Source organism: Fundulus heteroclitus, chromosome 17 (assembly GCF_011125445.2).
Source record: "Fundulus heteroclitus isolate FHET01 chromosome 17, MU-UCD_Fhet_4.1, whole genome shotgun sequence".
NCBI lineage: Eukaryota > Metazoa > Chordata > Actinopteri > Cyprinodontiformes > Fundulidae > Fundulus > Fundulus heteroclitus.
The window spans coordinates 1180224-1196402 of NC_046377.1; the positions used below are offsets into that span (position 1 = coordinate 1180224).

General features: G+C 46.2%; 1 protein-coding gene across 1 annotated transcript in view; it reads left to right on the forward strand.

The window, feature by feature from the left end:
- The window catches only part of cdk17 (cyclin-dependent kinase 17), a 56702-nt gene that overhangs the window by 20906 nt on the left and 19617 nt on the right, over nt 1-16179 (forward strand). Inside the window, exons 2-3 of the mRNA XM_036148931.1 lie at nt 5455-5600; nt 9653-9817. Of these exons, the coding sequence (XP_036004824.1) occupies nt 5474-5600; nt 9653-9817 (292 nt within the window). The 5' untranslated portion in view covers nt 5455-5473. The remainder of the gene's footprint in view (nt 1-5454; nt 5601-9652; nt 9818-16179) is intronic.

Genomic DNA, 16179 nt, shown 5'->3' on the forward strand with positions numbered 1-16179 from the left:
CTTTGTAGGAACAGTTTGGCCATGGGCCCTTCCTCTTCCAATATGACTGTCCACCAGAGGACAAAGCAAGGTCCATAAAGACATGGGTGAGAGTTTAGTGTGAACGACCTTGACTGGCCTGCACAGAGTCCTGATTTCAACCCGATAGAACACCTTTGAGATAAATTAGAGAGGAGACTGAGAGCCAGGCCTTCATGTCCATCATCAGGGTTTGACCTCACAGATGCTCTTCTGGAAGAATGGTCAAAAATACCCATAAACACTCCAGAACCTGGTGGACAGCCTTCCCAGCAGAGTTGAAGCTGTTCTAGCTTCAAAAGGTGGTCCGACAACATTAAACCCTAAGGATCAAGAATGGAAGGCCGCTTCCAGATCATATGTGAGTAAAGGCAGGAGAGTGAATACTATTGGCAATATATAGCGTATATAATACCACTGAAGAACCTGGGGCTCAGTGTTGTGTTTGTGTGTGTATAGTGATCCATAAGTGTGTGTGGGGGGGGGGGGGGGGGAAATCTGTTTTTGTGGCATGGCTGGATGAGGTAGATTTTTATACCAAGAACTATGCAGCACATTGTAATTCTGTCATCATAAAAGAAGCATGAGCTTTACGACCGGCAGGATTCCCAAACTTACCATAAACACAAAATTCAGCCACTAAAAAGTCTTTTAACGTAGAGTTGTACCCACACGACCTCAGACAGCAGTACTGTACATGCCTGCCCTCACTCTAGTGATTTCATGGCTCTTAACCAAACACAAAGACTCCATTATGGCTCCGCTTGCTGAAATAAATTTGCACCCCCTCGTTCTTCTTCGCCCATCTTAACACACTCTTCCTCCTCCCACGCACAGTCACTTCCAGCCACATCTCCAGGATCGAACGTAAAGCCGCATTTTCCATTTCATTACCTCACTCTGATTTTAGGAGTTACGAAACAACCGGGTTGCGGTGGGGGTGGGGGGGTGAAGGCATGGATCGGAGGTAGGGAGTGTGCAGAGAGGGCCGTAATTAACCTAGTAATTAGGTCTCGTCCCCAGCAGCCCCCCCGGCCCACCTTCTCGTCCTTTGAAGTCCCCTCTTCCAGGCTACCCAGGGTGCACTTGGGAGGCATCCAAAGGAATGGGGGATGTCGGGAATGTGGGTCAAAACGAGTGTGTGAGCGAATATGTGGAGATGTTGCTGATGATGAAAAGAGAAAGTGTGTTGGTGGGGGCTCCATGTTCCCCTCAGCGCCTCTGCCTCGGCTGGCAGATTGCTTCTGATCCTTTTCATGCTGAAATCACCCCCCCCCTCCACCCCCCCATGCAGACACATCATTCATATGTGCCAGTTTTGATACACACACACACACAGAGACGTCACATGAGTCCCTTTGTTTTGGTTTAGTGCAGAGATAAAACCCGGCTCTGTTACACTTCTGCGTTTGGGGGACAAAGAGCGCTTATCTCATAGACTGGGTGCGTGTGCGTGGGGGGTGCGGGGCGGGTGCAGCTTCACAGTGCTAGGGTTCTCTGGAGCGGTCATTTCGGTTATATTTTTCATTCTTCCTTTAACAAGCTGCACTTTCAGTCTTGTTAAACTATTTCGGTCCCCCCGGGAAGGCTTCTTGTCAGCATTTGCATGTGGGCTCACTGGATGTGTGTGCGCTCATGGGGCCAGCAGGGCCAGCGTGATGCATATCCTCTGGGGAAGTAGCCTGCAAACACATGTTGTCTTGAAGAAAGGACCATTTAGAGGAGGATGAGACCGTATTCAAATAAAAGCAATATTTTTTTTATAGGTTACCTAAAACGGTTAAAAACAAACCTTTAGTTATTGGTGGAGTGGATCCTTTTATTATTTAGTTGCACCATGCAGTGCTGTAAAAACAAATTCTCCTCTATTTCTCTTTAAAGGAAGTCCCAAGGCAGCTGTCAGCACAGCTCGTGGTTTCAACATCCACTGCAGTGGATTTAACATAGATTTCATCATCTAGAGCCCCTTGCACACTCCATGCCAAAGTTTCAAACCCAAAACCCAAAGTTTCAAACCCAGTACCGATACTAACAAAAGGATCAGAACTGACAGTTAAAAATAAAAGCAGAGATATGCAAATGGTCCTATAAATAAATCACCACAAGGTTGCTAGAAGGGATTTTTAAATGATAAATGGCTTTTACTTGTATAGCGCTTTAACTAGTCCGACGACCCCATAGCGCTTTACACTATAATCAGTCATTCACACCCTGACGGTGGTGAGCTATGTTGGCAGCCACAGCTGCCCTGGGGCAGACTGACAGAGGCGAGGCTGCCATACATCGGTACCACCGGACCCTCGGACCGCCAGCAGGCAATTTGGGAGAAGTGTCTTGCCCAAGGACACAACGACTGAGATAGTCGGAGCGGGGGATAGAACTGGCAATTGCAGAACGAACTCCGGCACTACTAAAAACGCTTAAAAAAAAAAAGTTAGAAATAAGCAGAGAAAAATGGTTGAAGGTAAATTAAATTAAGCGTGGTAAAGTAAATACATGGGGTATCTTAAAGGAATAAAATTACACGAAAAGTAAATTTCTCATTTTACTGCTGGAGATCGGGACCCTGCATGGTTCCCCATGACCCTGCACAGATTAACGGGTCTGTTATGCCATTACACATGTTTAAGTTATTTAATGTTTAATAAATAACTCTCGGTCTGTTAGGTATTGCCCAGTGAATATCAGTCCAAACAGCTGATATCAGGACTATTTGAAAGGATAATTCGAGCACTGGCATTCTTTTAACACCATAAGGATGATCCAGTGAATCTTGAGTTCACTACAGATCTAAGTTAGAGAACCAAAGATCATCTTAAGGAATATGGAATGAGTTTAAATTAGGTTAGCTAATTTAGAACAACTTTTGGTATGTGATCCACCCATTCACAATGCAACTCCGGGTTAGATCATTATTTTAGGAAATAACATTTGAAGGAATGATTTGCTAAATAAAAATCAATAACCTTTAGCACACTTGATTTTATTAAGACTCAAATTGGTGTTGTAAGAAGCTAGAGGGCGCTTTAAGTGGACGATCGACTGTAAATAATGTGTTGGGGGGCCACGTGGCCATTAGCTTGATGAGTTAATCTTAAAGGCAAAATTAATGTTCCTATTAATGAAGTAATGCTCGTAGCACCATCAGACAATGGCGGAGTGAAACGAAAACAAACGTTAAGTTTAAACAAACCATAATTCTGTTTAGGGTTAGTTGCGAGTTATTAAGGAGGCTAATGCCGGCTAATGCTAGCAGACATTTTGAGTTTATTTAAAAATACTTTTAAGCTATGTTTTGCTGTAATGACTGGACAGGAAAACATTAATGTCCTATTGGTCTACAAAACCCTTATGGAAATAAAGTTTGTCATAACCTTAAAAAACACCTGAAACGCATCAGCATAGCATAGCATTGTTTCAATGGCTGCTAGTGAGTAGCGTTAGCCTGTAAACTCCAGGTATTAACCTCAGTCAGACCCTAAAAACACATTAAAAGTCAGCCATTTTAAATTATTAATCCCATCCTAACTATATCTGCTAAACTCTGCCAAACCTCCGCCTCTGTTGGCCATTGGGTTGACTTTGGAGCGTCCAGTTGAAAGCAGTTTGAGCCGGTGGCGAGGAAGCAGCTCTCAGGGTGAAAGCCTTGATTTAAGAACCGGGCCTGGGTGAGCTTTACGTGGGCTTACGGTGGGCTGCACTCGGCCTGTGGAGGATATCTGCACGGTCTGGCTCCCGGGTCAACTTTCTCCTACACAGCGTAGAAAGATCAATGCTGCTTTGATTTTTCACAGGAAGTACATTGTACTTAGCTTGTTTCCAGCCTGTGCACATGCTGGTGGGTCACCCAACTGCATTCGGGCCCACGGTCGCTTCGTCCCTGCCTGTGTAGACCTTCTCAAGAGGTCCACGGAAAAGAGGGAGCATCTCTCCAGTGCAGCTGCCTTACAGTTTCAGTAGGCACCCTGCTGTGAGAAGCAGTCCCTAGGGGAAGGAGTCTGTTATTTGTTTTTAGCATTAGAAACAGCCTCATTTTTTTCACTTGGTTGAAATTGCAATAGGCATAGATGATGGATGGATTTATTTATTTATTTTATCATTATTGTTACCCTTTAAGTGTATTGGTTTGTTTATTGGGCCGTTTATTTATTGAGTCAGTTTCGGTCCTCCATACGTTTCCTATAGAGAAGTCTTTCACTTTAGTCTCACTTCCCTGTTTGGTAAAACCAGTCCAGATAACACTAATAGTAGAAGTGTTAATGTCCTTTATGGAAGTGTGCACCTTTTGATTCACTGGTGTAATTATTTTATTTTAATTTGTGTGCTTCCATTAGTCTGTCCGTTTGCTGATAATACAAAATTAACAGGACTACCGAGGGATAAATATAGAATCATTCCATGCAAAAACAAAGGGTCTCAGACCGACCGGACCCTGCTTAGCGCCATTCAGCATTTTCCCTGTCCGTCTGCTCTATAGAGAAACAACAACGCCTTTTTGTGCGTCTTGGCGATAAAGAGGGGTGCTGGGTTTTTTCTTCTGGCTGCATTTTGTTTACATGGAGCTGATTGAGGCTTGAAACATCTTAGTTGATGTCTTAAGCCACAGAAGTATTAGCGCCAAGTCTGAGCCTCTGTGTTGGCGTGAACCTGTGACACTGATTCATGAAGAGCTTCTCGCTATGTTCTGTCATGAATGATTGTTGTGAGATAGTGTGTGTGTGGGGTGTGTGTGTGTGTTGACACACAGTGTGTCTCGTTTGTACCAGAGGAGTCAATAACCTTGACAGAGCCTGATGGAGGTGTACGGTAACGCCAAGGGGGAGGGCCAGATTTTAACCGAGGGTCAGGCGTTTCTGCCTCTGCTTCCTCGCCCCGTTTCCTCCATGCATGCTCTTTCCTCCCTCGAAAAACACACACAAGACAAATCTGCACGAAGAAACGCAGCTGTAAGAAAAAAAAAACGGAAAAAAAACCTGGGGTTACACAATGAGCAGAGACCGGCTCAAAGCAGATTGAGCAAGGTGCTTCCTGTCACCTGGACGACTGCTGCAACGCACACATCTGGTGTGTGTGTGTGTGTGTGTGTGTGTGCAGCTGATGTTTGTAATAACATCAAATCGTAACGCCCCCCCCTTCTGATGATGCGTAGGTGAAATCCGGCTATGTCGCGGTGTGTGCTGCACATCCTTTATTGATGCTGAGTTCATGCTTTATTCATGCGCTGTTCAGCCTTTCGCAAAGTGAATGAATATTGGATTAAAAGCAGCGTTACGTTATTCATGAGCGCAGATATTTTGGACCGTGCCGGCGCTCGTGCAATCCCCCCCGCTCCGCGCGTCGGCACGTTCAGCTAAACGACCCCAAAATGTTGGAGTGGTTGACTTGTTTCTGGGTCGAGCGGCGTCGGAGCTGACCGCGTTCCTTTGTGTCCCGCAGGCCGGCGACTGCCCCTGCTATGGAGAAGATGAAGAGGATAAAGAAGCGTCTGTCGTTAACCCTCCGGCCCAGTCTGACCATCGACGAATCTCTCTCAGAGCTGGCTGAGCAGATGACCATCGAGGACGGCGGGACGAAGGACAACGGTAGGGGGGGTTCAGCCTGATGACAAGCTATCACATCCACCCTTAAAGTTTCTGCCAATATTAAAAGTTCTTCATAGATTAGATGAAATCCTTTTACCGCTGGGAGGTTCATCACAGAATCTAGATGCATGTGGGCCAGTTAATTTTTAGTTAGAATGGTGGGAATATAGTTTATTAAAAAAATATTCATACCCCCTGGCAGATTTAGGTTTAAAGTAATGTTTATTGAATATTACCTCTGTCCAATAACCTGATATCCCTCAGGTTATTAAAAATCAAATGAAAAGAATATCTCCTTTATGAGCCAGAATATGTACAACATAGATTATAACTCTGTTACATTTGGATCTTTTTCTTTCACAACCCAAACAGTGATTTATTTTTTTGGTATAAGCTCTAATATAGACTAAATATTACAGCTGTGTCCACCTTAACATTTAGGACAGAAAGCTGTTGATGGATTTTTATTTAAAGAAGGCGTGCTGTTGTGACTCCAATGTGTGATTGAGAGGGATATTAGTTGGTGAGATACAGCTCTGCAATAAAAGCAGCAAAAAAATCTCAGTTCTACTAAAACAAAAGGCCAAGCGTATCCTGCTGTCGTTTTGTTTCGGCCACATTCTTTATTAGCAGGCAGCATGATCAAAATGATCTCCATGCTAGCTACAACGCTTGTTGCAGTTATTAAATATAACCGACTTCGTCTCGAGGTTTCCAGGAAACTTCCAACATTTTGTGATGCGTCGTTGGCCATGATGACGGATCAGACGGGAAGATTTCTGATATTTATTCAGCCTTCCTGTGTTCTCCATCCCAATGTTAATCAATTTAGGTTTAAAACTAAATTCAAATATAACCAAATGTTTAACTGAGCTAATACTAATAGATGCAACAGTGATTCGTTACTTTAACTGATGTATTTTATAGAGGTGGAGTTTAACCCACACCTTATAATCATTGGTGAATTGTTCACTGGCTGCTTTTGATTTTATTTTTCAAAGTTGGTAGTTTCCACACCTTCTGTAGGCCGGTCAGTTCACTGGGGGCAGATTTTTCTGAGTCATCCCCCTTACCACAATGCAGGGTAATAGAATTGTCCCATGCTTATATTTTAATGTCACATTAAAGCATTTCGTTAAAATAGAAATCATATTGATAATTATGAACAAATTCAAAACGTATATTAGAATTGCAGCCCTGGCCATTTTATACTGTTGCTTAGCAACTTATCTTTATTTACAGAACAAACTAAATTCAAACTCAACCAACTTGTTCAACCAATATTTTAGCAAAACTGCACGTTTTTTAAAAAATAATAAAGAATGCATGCTCTCTGAACTCTTTGAAGGGGGCAGAGCTTGGGGGGGGGGGTGGTTCCTGGGTCTGCGTTGTGATTGGTTGGGAGTATGTAATGACTGTAAAATTAACCTACATGGCTATAATGCAAAAGGAAGGAAAACTGTTATTCTATTGAACTTTTTATTGACCCTTTTTTATCATTAATATACGTCTATCCATCCATATATATTGTTATTGAATTATCGTCCAGCCCTATGTCACATTAAGCAAAATTATATTTAAATTGGTCTAAACACACCAAAGAATCTGCCAAAATCTGATTATTTTTCCTCGGTTCGTTCCATCATTGCCAGGTCAAGTAGTGAATTTACAGGGTTCTCCCCCTAAAGTCATTAAATGCATCAAAGCTAAGAACTTCGGCCATTTTTGGTGCATAAACATCCTCCACGAACAGTTTAATAAAAGCCAGATTAATTTTACAATTTGATGGTTAAATGGGGACACTCGTGTAACTCCTTTCTGTCCCTTTGGATTCCAAACTACTACCTCTAACAAAGAACACACAGCACCGTTTTTTTTCTCTTTTTATGAGAGGAAAAAATTGTCAGAATTGAAATGGGCAAAAACCGTGCAAAAGATATCAGTAACAAATTCTGCAGTGTCACCATATGAAAAGCACTCCTGTATTACTTGTTTTAACCTTATAAAATTGTTGGGGTAAGTCATTAACACTTAAAAATAAAGCCAGGGTCTGGGCTGGATCGAGTGTTAAAATGCTTGTTGTGCCGTGGAGCATCAGCGCGGCGCTTCTTTCCACGTGTCTGTCAGCAGCAGACTTTTAAAAACTCTCCCTTGAGCCCTTTGTGTCTTACCAGCACTCAGAGGCGTTGAGATTATGAAGGCCTGATGTTGATGAATTAAGAAAGATGGCTTTGTAAGCGAGCCGGTCCACCGAGTCGCTCTGCATCAAGTTATGTAACAGAACGGAGCTACTTCAACAACACACCGTCCTGTATCAGGGGACGTTATGTTGACTTTTATCGGCTTCTTCCAGATTTACTTCAACTTCAGCTGTAACCTTAGCTAAACCACCTCATCCTCCCATGATGACCCATCTATACCCTAAGACATAATGCTGTGCGCTTTTACCTTAGCAAGGTGACAGAATAACAGACTGCAGACATTAGTAATGCTTGCCCACTCACAAACAACAAGCTGCGGATCTGCAGGGAACAGGAACCCAGTGTTCAGAGAGACCCGCTTTTATTCGGTCTGCAGAGTTATATAATGCTCTGCGTGGTTACGGCAGCTCTGCGCAGCCAGGGAGCTGCTGGGCTGACTGACACATGAAAGTACTTGGCCGTCGCTGGTAGTCGCCCGCTTTCCCAATAAATGGACACGCATCCATCTTTTTTCACAGTCGCCTTTTTCAGCCTTTTCACTGTCGCTTTCTGCTGGGAGTGACTCACTCATAACAGAGTTTGAGAATCGGCTCCGGGAAACGAATCTACATAAATTAGAGCCACTTAGCAGGTGTGGAGGTCAAACCGCGGCGTCTTTGCACCGCGTCAAGCGCTAAACTACGGGATTAAAGGGAAGGCTGCTGAATGTTTGCTGCGGTCGTCTGACCAGTAGGACAACAGTGAGATTAAGCCAACTAAAAGGCAGTTTTACTGACCAGGAAGCAGGTTCACACTCAAAGCACAGGACGGATGAATCTAAACGAGTTACAGGAATATTGCTGCTTAACTCCGGCAGTGGCAAAGATCAATTTAACAGGAATTATTCTTTCTGCTTGTGTCAGGTGCCCCAGAATCAAATAAATTCATACTTTAGAAATATTATATATTTTTTATTACATTGTGAAAAAAATACATTCACACTACTAAAAACCAGAAATGCCATACAAATCTTAAACACTAAGATTTATACCAGTCTAAAAATAAGGTCTGCTCATTCCTGTAGTTCCTGTGTGTTTATGCCCCTGAAGGCAACATACTTTTAAATGTAAGACTAACTTCTAGGAACACAACGCAAGCTTTCAGCACAAATAGTCGACGTAGAACGGATGGTTTGTCTAAGCAGGCGGATAAATTCACACACCTGAGACTGGAATACGCACCACCTTGTCCATAATCTTTGGGACCCTTTTCTTTTTAATCCACCATCAGTTAAAATAAAGAAGGCTTCTGAATCCAACAATGTTTTATTTGGCTGGCTGTTATGTGCAAAAAATGAATATGAATCAGAGAATCTGGCTTTCTAAATAATTTTGCTGCTACTTGACACATGAGGAGGAAATGCAGATATCTAAATTAGTTTTTGCATATGAAAACTATTTTAATGCTGTTGAACATCCGCGTAAAGTTCATTAAACATAAGTTGTGTGACATGCACCCTTTTATGTGCTGAAACTGTCAGGCTGGCTACTTGCTACTATCATTAACTAAGTTAATAAAATGTAGCAATGTTAAGCAAAATCTAATTTGATTGCAAATGTGTTAGCTTAGCTAAGTTCTATAAACATATATCACTGTCCTGCTTTTGTAGAGTAGCAATATAGGAGTTATCAAGTGTTGAGTTCATGGGTTAATTTTCTAATCAAACTATTAGACTAGCTACTTGTTTAATGAAATTATCAGGACCAAACCTTTGCAACATTACTGAAGTATATTTGTTTGCCAGGAAAATCTGTTTTTCATTGATTTAGAGGAAACCACGCTCCTTAACGGTTGCCTTTTTTTCTGTTGCAGAGCCCTTTATGAGGAATGGCCGCCCCCCCACCTCCCACAGCATGCACTCCTTTCTGCACCAGTACACCGGCTCCTTCAAGAAGCCGCCCCTCCGCCGGCCGCACAGCGTCATCGGCGGCAGCCTCGGGTCCTTCATGGCCATGCCGCGCAACGGCAGTCGCCTGGGTGAGTGGCCTCGCAAACCAGTCCGTACGCACCGACACGAAAACGGCAGGAAGCGAGCGGTAGGGGAGCAGATGGCATCCGGCAGCAGACAGGAAGCGTGTCACGATGCTGAGATTTCCACCGTTTGCTCGTACACACTCGACAGAATGAGTCGCGGGCATCCCCGTGAGCCAGCCTCTATGTGCCCCCCTCTGCCCGGGCCGGTTATCACCCTCGTGGCAGCTGGATCCGGGACTCAGCCAATCATGACGCAGGTTCCTGTGTGGGCTGATTCAGCTCGGCTGAGCAATCCTAAAGAATGAGTCAAAGCAGTTTTGGTGAAACAAGGTTTCACAGGACACAAGAACTGATGGTCATTCATATTATTATTGTTTGAGTGCTTCTACGGTAGAATGAATATTCAGTTAATAAAGGGGTCTTAAATAATGAGGTCTGGAGTCCACTCATAAAGAGCAGCTGAGGTAAAATAAAAATTCCCACATTTAAAGCCTCACCTTAATGTCATGACATTTTGTAGCAGCGCTTTTAGAAGAGCAGTAGTTCTGTAAGCAGTCAGGCTCCAGTAATGCTCATTTATTTCGGCCCAAAATGTCCTCCCAGGTGACAGTGTTGCAACAATAGTTGCAGGAATCACAGAGGATCCAGCATGTTAAAATTGGTGAGCAGAAACAACTCTGCTTTTTGTTCTAGCCAGTGAAATATTTTAACATTTGCTTTCCTGGATTTGGAATTGATATGAAGCATCCCAGATTAATCTATTCATGTTGTGTCTTTTAATCTAAAGCTTTTAAATGGCTGAGGTTTGTTTTTAAGTAAATGGTCATGTGAAAGAAATGCATGTTGCTACAAGAAATTAGAATCCCAGAAGTGGTTTAGTTTCTATTGATAATAGGGCCATCATTCAGATGTTCTCAACTCTGCAAACAAGCTCCAGCATTGTTCCTCTGCAGCCGTACACACATGAAATGCACCAAGAAATCATTCAGGGGGCCAGACTCCGCTCATTCTCAGCTTGTCCCGCCCCGACCAGTGACCGATCGCTTGGAAATGAAAACAAAATCTGATTTATTTTTCTCTGATCATAAATACACGCATCCTAAGGGCTTACTACTAACAACACTCTTCAGTGTGGAAACCTCTACAAAGGGAAGAAATATCAGATAATTTGATGCTTGAAAACTAAGTAAAGTGAGTTCTATTTCATCCCTACTGACCGCCAGAGGCGGTGCTTAAAGCACTGAATGATCACTCTTGCGCATGCACAGGTCGAGAATTTTATACCAACATGGTCACGTGTGACCCCCGGTGACACCGGTAAGCCCATATAATCACGTGACAACGACAGCTCAGTCCCTTATCATCTTCTCGCATGCAGGTTGTACAGGTGGTAAGTCACTGATTGCTTGTCGCTGGTAGCCTCGAGACTACGGTCGGGGCTGCGAGAATTATCTCGCCCTCCAGAGGCTGCGCAAGCTCCCCTTGTTACAACTTTGCTGTTCCTTTGGTAAGTTGTTTCCCTTTCATCGGCGGGAGCGGGGACGCGTTCGCTCCCCGCGCCGATTTCCCCGTTGCAGGTGGTAAGACGTTAGCCGATTTCGACCAGCTTGTAATGTTAAATTGCAGCCGCGTTCGGCTGCTTATGATGTTAAATAGCAGCCGCGCTGCCGATAACATTAAATAGCAGCCGCGTTCGACTGCTTATAATTAATTGCCGGCGCATCAGCTGCCTATATTGGATTATTGCAGCCTATATTTTATTATGTAGCAGCCGTGTTCGGGCTTGCTTTTCATTTACTGTGCAGCCGTGTTAGGCTACCGATATTATTATTACTAAGCAGCCGTTTTCGGGCTTGCTTTATCATTCACTGGGCAGCGTGTCCGGCTTGCCTATGTTTTATTACAAAGCAGCCGTGTTCGAGCTTGCTTTATCGTTTACTGTGCAGCCGTGTTCGGCATGCCTATATTATTATTACTAAGCAGCCGTTTTCGGGCTTGCTTTTCATTTACTGTGCAGCCGTGTTCGGCATGCCTATATTATTACTAAGCAGCCGTTTTCGGGCTTGCTTTATCGTTTACTGTGCAGCCGTGTTCGGCATGCCTATATTATTATTACTAAGCAGCCGTTTTCGGGCTTGCTTATCATTCATGGTGCAGCCGTGTTCGGTTTGCCTATATTTTATTACTAAGCAGCCGTGTTCGGGCTTGCATTTCATTTACTGTGCAGCCGTGTTCGGCTACCTATATTATTATTACTAAGCAGCCGTGTTCGGGCTTGCTTTATCATTTACTGTGCAGCCGTGTCCGGCTTGCCTATGTTTTATTACAAAGCAGCCGTTTTCGAGCTTGCTTTATCATTCATTGGGCAGCGTGTTCGGCTTGCCTATGTTTTATTACTAAGCAGCCGTGTTCGAGCTTGCTTTATCATTCACTGGGCAGCGTGTTCGGCTTGCCTATGTTTTATTACTAAGCAGCCGTGTTCGAGCTTGCTTTATCATTCACTGGGCAGCGTGTTCAGCTTGCCTATGTTTCATTACAAAGCAGCCGTGTTCGAGCTTGCTTTATCATTCACTGGGCAGCGTGTCCGGCTTGCCTATGTTTTACTTCACAGCAGCCGTTTTCGAGCTTGCTTTATCATTCATTGGGCAGCGTGTCCGGCTTGCCTCAATAAATGTTGCAACCTTGGTGGTTGGTACTTCTGTAGCTACGGTGATCGTAGTGCTCCTTGCAGCCTTTTACGCTGCTGAGGAACCCAAGGTGGCGTTTTCTGCTCAACCGGGTTTCCTGGCCTGTTCGTTCGTCGGCTTAAGTGTCAGGGGTGGCGATTTCAGCTCGACCTGACCTAGTCCTATGAGCATAAGATGCTGGACGAGCCCTACTGCAGAGCGTGTTTGGCCCCTCTCCAGTCGAAGGGTGGGTATGATCTGTGTCCCTCTTGTCTGGGACCAGATCGCCATAGAGAAGCCTTGACTGGAGATGCAATGCTATATTCCTGGCATCTGGTACTGTTTTTCAACATCAGTTGACTATGGCTCGCATCTGTCTGCAGCCAGTTTACGTATCTCTTCCGGCTCTGTCGGAAGAGGACGGTTTGATAGTGGGCGCTTTGAGAACTGCTCTTGCCCGGTTGTAGCTGGATGCTCAACCGAACCAATCTGCGGCTTCTGGTGCTTCTTTCGACGTCCTACTACTAGGTCGTCCTTTGTTTCCCCATTGCTGAATGTGTAGGTGGTTCATGCCTGTTGGGCAGACACCCAGGCCTTTTTTGTTGCTGACCTCTGATGGCAGGGCCCTGGCGGCCATCCAAGACGTGCTCAAGCTTGGCTTGGGCCATATGCCTTCCTTCGAACATGCCAGAGCATCCCTCAGTGTGGTGCTGGAGCAGGCTTTGAGAGCTAATGCCTGTAGTCCTCAGTGCCGTGTGACTGCCGATCTACTCTGTAGAGTCTATGACTCGGGGTCTCTTGGGGCGACTTGGTAACTCATTGTCGCATTTATTACTGGTCTCCCAGCCTCTCTGGAGGCTCCGCGATTGACACACCTTTACATGCTTTTTCTCTCTTGTCAAGGTAAGTTGGCCGTGTCCTGTCTACCGTTGTTGTAGCATGCCGCCAAGTTGATTGGCTCAGTCTCCTCTAACCGAAGCCTGTAGAGAGACCCTGATGAGTCTTCCAGTGATTCTGGGGAGTTATTTGGCTCTGCTGCGCTTGCAGCGGTCAACCCAGGCTTTGCGTACAAGGCAGCAGCTGGCCGGCCTGCATCGTAGGCGATTGGCGTCCTGCTGGGAGTGCCTCTGGTTCACTTTAACACACTTATCCCGCCCCAACTACACCTTCTGTGGGGCAACCACGGCCTGCTTATGGCCAGTGCATCACCGAGCTGGCGGTGGGACACTTTACCCAGGACTAGCTTGGCTGCTGGACCGCTCTCGTTTCTGATCCATGGGTGGTGTCTACACTTACCCAGGGTTACGTGCTACAGTTCTCCCACCGCCCTCCTTTTCCTGGTCGAGTCAGGATGACGGGAATTCGCGACCAGGTAAAGGCTCAGACTCTGAGCCACGAGATGGATGCCTTGCTGGCCAAGGGTGGTATATTGCCTGTTGACCCCCTGCGGGACCCAGGGAGCTTTATACTTAAGTATTTTTATTGGTCCCAAAAAACGGCTGCGGACTCGACCCAAATTTGGACCTGAGAGGTCTGGATGTTCTTTTGAGACCACCCCCTTCCACACGTTGGGAGGGGATGTGCTTCAGACAATCTTCTCCAGGCAACTGGTTCACCCTGGTTGACATGAGGCACGCATACTTCATGTCCCAATCGCACCATGTCATTGGCTGTTTTCTCCGCTTTGCATTTCAGGGCAAGCCTTTCGTCCAGGGTTCTCCCATTCGGTCTCTCTGTCCCTACGTATGTTGCTTGGTGCATTGCTGCAACACTGTGTCCTCTGCAGGCCAAGGGGTTAAAGATCCTGCCCTACTTGGACAATTGGCTCATCTGTGCGCCCACAGAGGCCCAAGCCACTGCAGACACGAGCACATTACTCGTCCATGTAGACCTATTGGGTCTACGTGTGATCTGGCAGGAGAGTAACTTAGTTCCATCTCAAGATGTCACGTTCTTGGAATCACAATGGACTCCCTCACTGTGACCGTTCGCCCATCGCCTCAGCGTGTCGAGGGCATTCTGCATATGCTGCCGACTTTCTGTCCGGCCGTGCACCCCCTTTATTGCTTATCTTCATCTGTTGGGCAAGCTGGCTCCTGCCACTACAGTAATACCCCTGGGACGGTTGTCTCTGCGACCACTGCGGATGCGGTTCACAGCCTGAGGCTGGACCCTTCTCGTACGCGGTGCCATCGCACGACACTGTGGGTGTCCTCTCACTGCCTCGCATCACTGGCTCAGTGGCAAAATGCAGTATTAATGACAAAGGGTTCCACTTGGTTCGCTGCCGTCTTGACAACAGGTTGTCTCTACTGGCGAGTCCGCCACGGTATGGGGCGTGGCAGCGACAGATCGCCCGGGGTCACGGTCTCAGCGGAGGAAAACTGCAGCACATCCACGCCTTGGAGTCAGAGTCTGTGCAGCGGGCGTTGCAGCACTTCCTCCCAGACCTGTGCGGACAGCATGTCTTGGTGCAGTCAGACAATACTTAAGTGGTTTTTCATATCAACCATCAATTGGGGACACGCTTGTTAACATTGCTGTGGCTGACCCAGAGGCTCTTGACCTGGGCAGCCCCTGTTCTCGCCAGCCTGAGAGCTGCCTACATTCCAGGGGTGCAGATGTTTCGGACGATATTCTGTCTCTGGGACGCCCGCCACCGGGGGAGTGGAGACTCCACCTGGAGGTAGTGGGGGTCATTTCGGAGTAGTACGGAAAAGCAGCTGTAGATCTACTTCGTCCGAAGAGACAACACATTGCCCACTTTAGTTCTCCCTGGCAGACAATGCCAGTCCCCTGGGTCAAGACGCACTGGCACATGACTGGCCGAAAGTGCTGTTCTGCACTTTTCCGCCGCTTCCCATGATAGGCCCAACACCCCCGAGGGTCCTTCAGGAGGGGCATTGGGTCCTTCTAGTGGCCACCTGGTGGCCAGGGAGAATCGGGTTTCCTTTGCTGCAGAGGCTCTGTTGCAGCTCTCCAATGCCTCTTCCCCACAGGACGGACCTTCTGTCACAGCTGGGGGGTCAGATCCTGCATCCCAATCCCAGTCGCCTCCAACTCTGGGCCTGGCCGCTACCGGGCCGGCGTTTCCTTCAGAGTATGACGGAAACATCGGACATATGATGACTAATGCCTGGGCCCCTTCCACATGACTGGTTTATACCCATATGTGGAAAGTTTAGCAGCTGGTGTCATGCAAGACATGAGGACCCTGTACACTGTCCTGTTTCTCTTATTTTAACCTTCCTTCAAGCGCTGCTTTCTCAAGGTTGGTCTCCATCCACTCTGGAAGTTTATGTTGCTGGCATTCGGTGGCGAGTGGAGAAACGATAGGCCGTAACAAGGATGCCTTGTGTGTCTGAGAGGTGCCCGATGTTTGCACCCTCCCACATGCCCTGTTGTGCCTGTGTGAGACCTCTCTCTCTCATCCTCGCTGCCCTGCAATCTCCTCCGTTTGAACAGTTGGCAGATGCAAGCCTTGAGTGTCTGTCAAAAGACTTTCTCCTTGCCTGGGCTTCGGCGAAGCGGGTCAGGAAGCTACATGTGTTGTCTGTTCACAAGCCCTGTTGCCATGGGAATCCAGCTGATGTTATTCTCTGGCCTGATGTTGGGTTTCTTCCTACTGTGGCCTCATTGGCGGGCCACACTGTGCCCCTCCAGCTTGCTTGCCTTTATACAGATGGGCCTAGCCTTTCT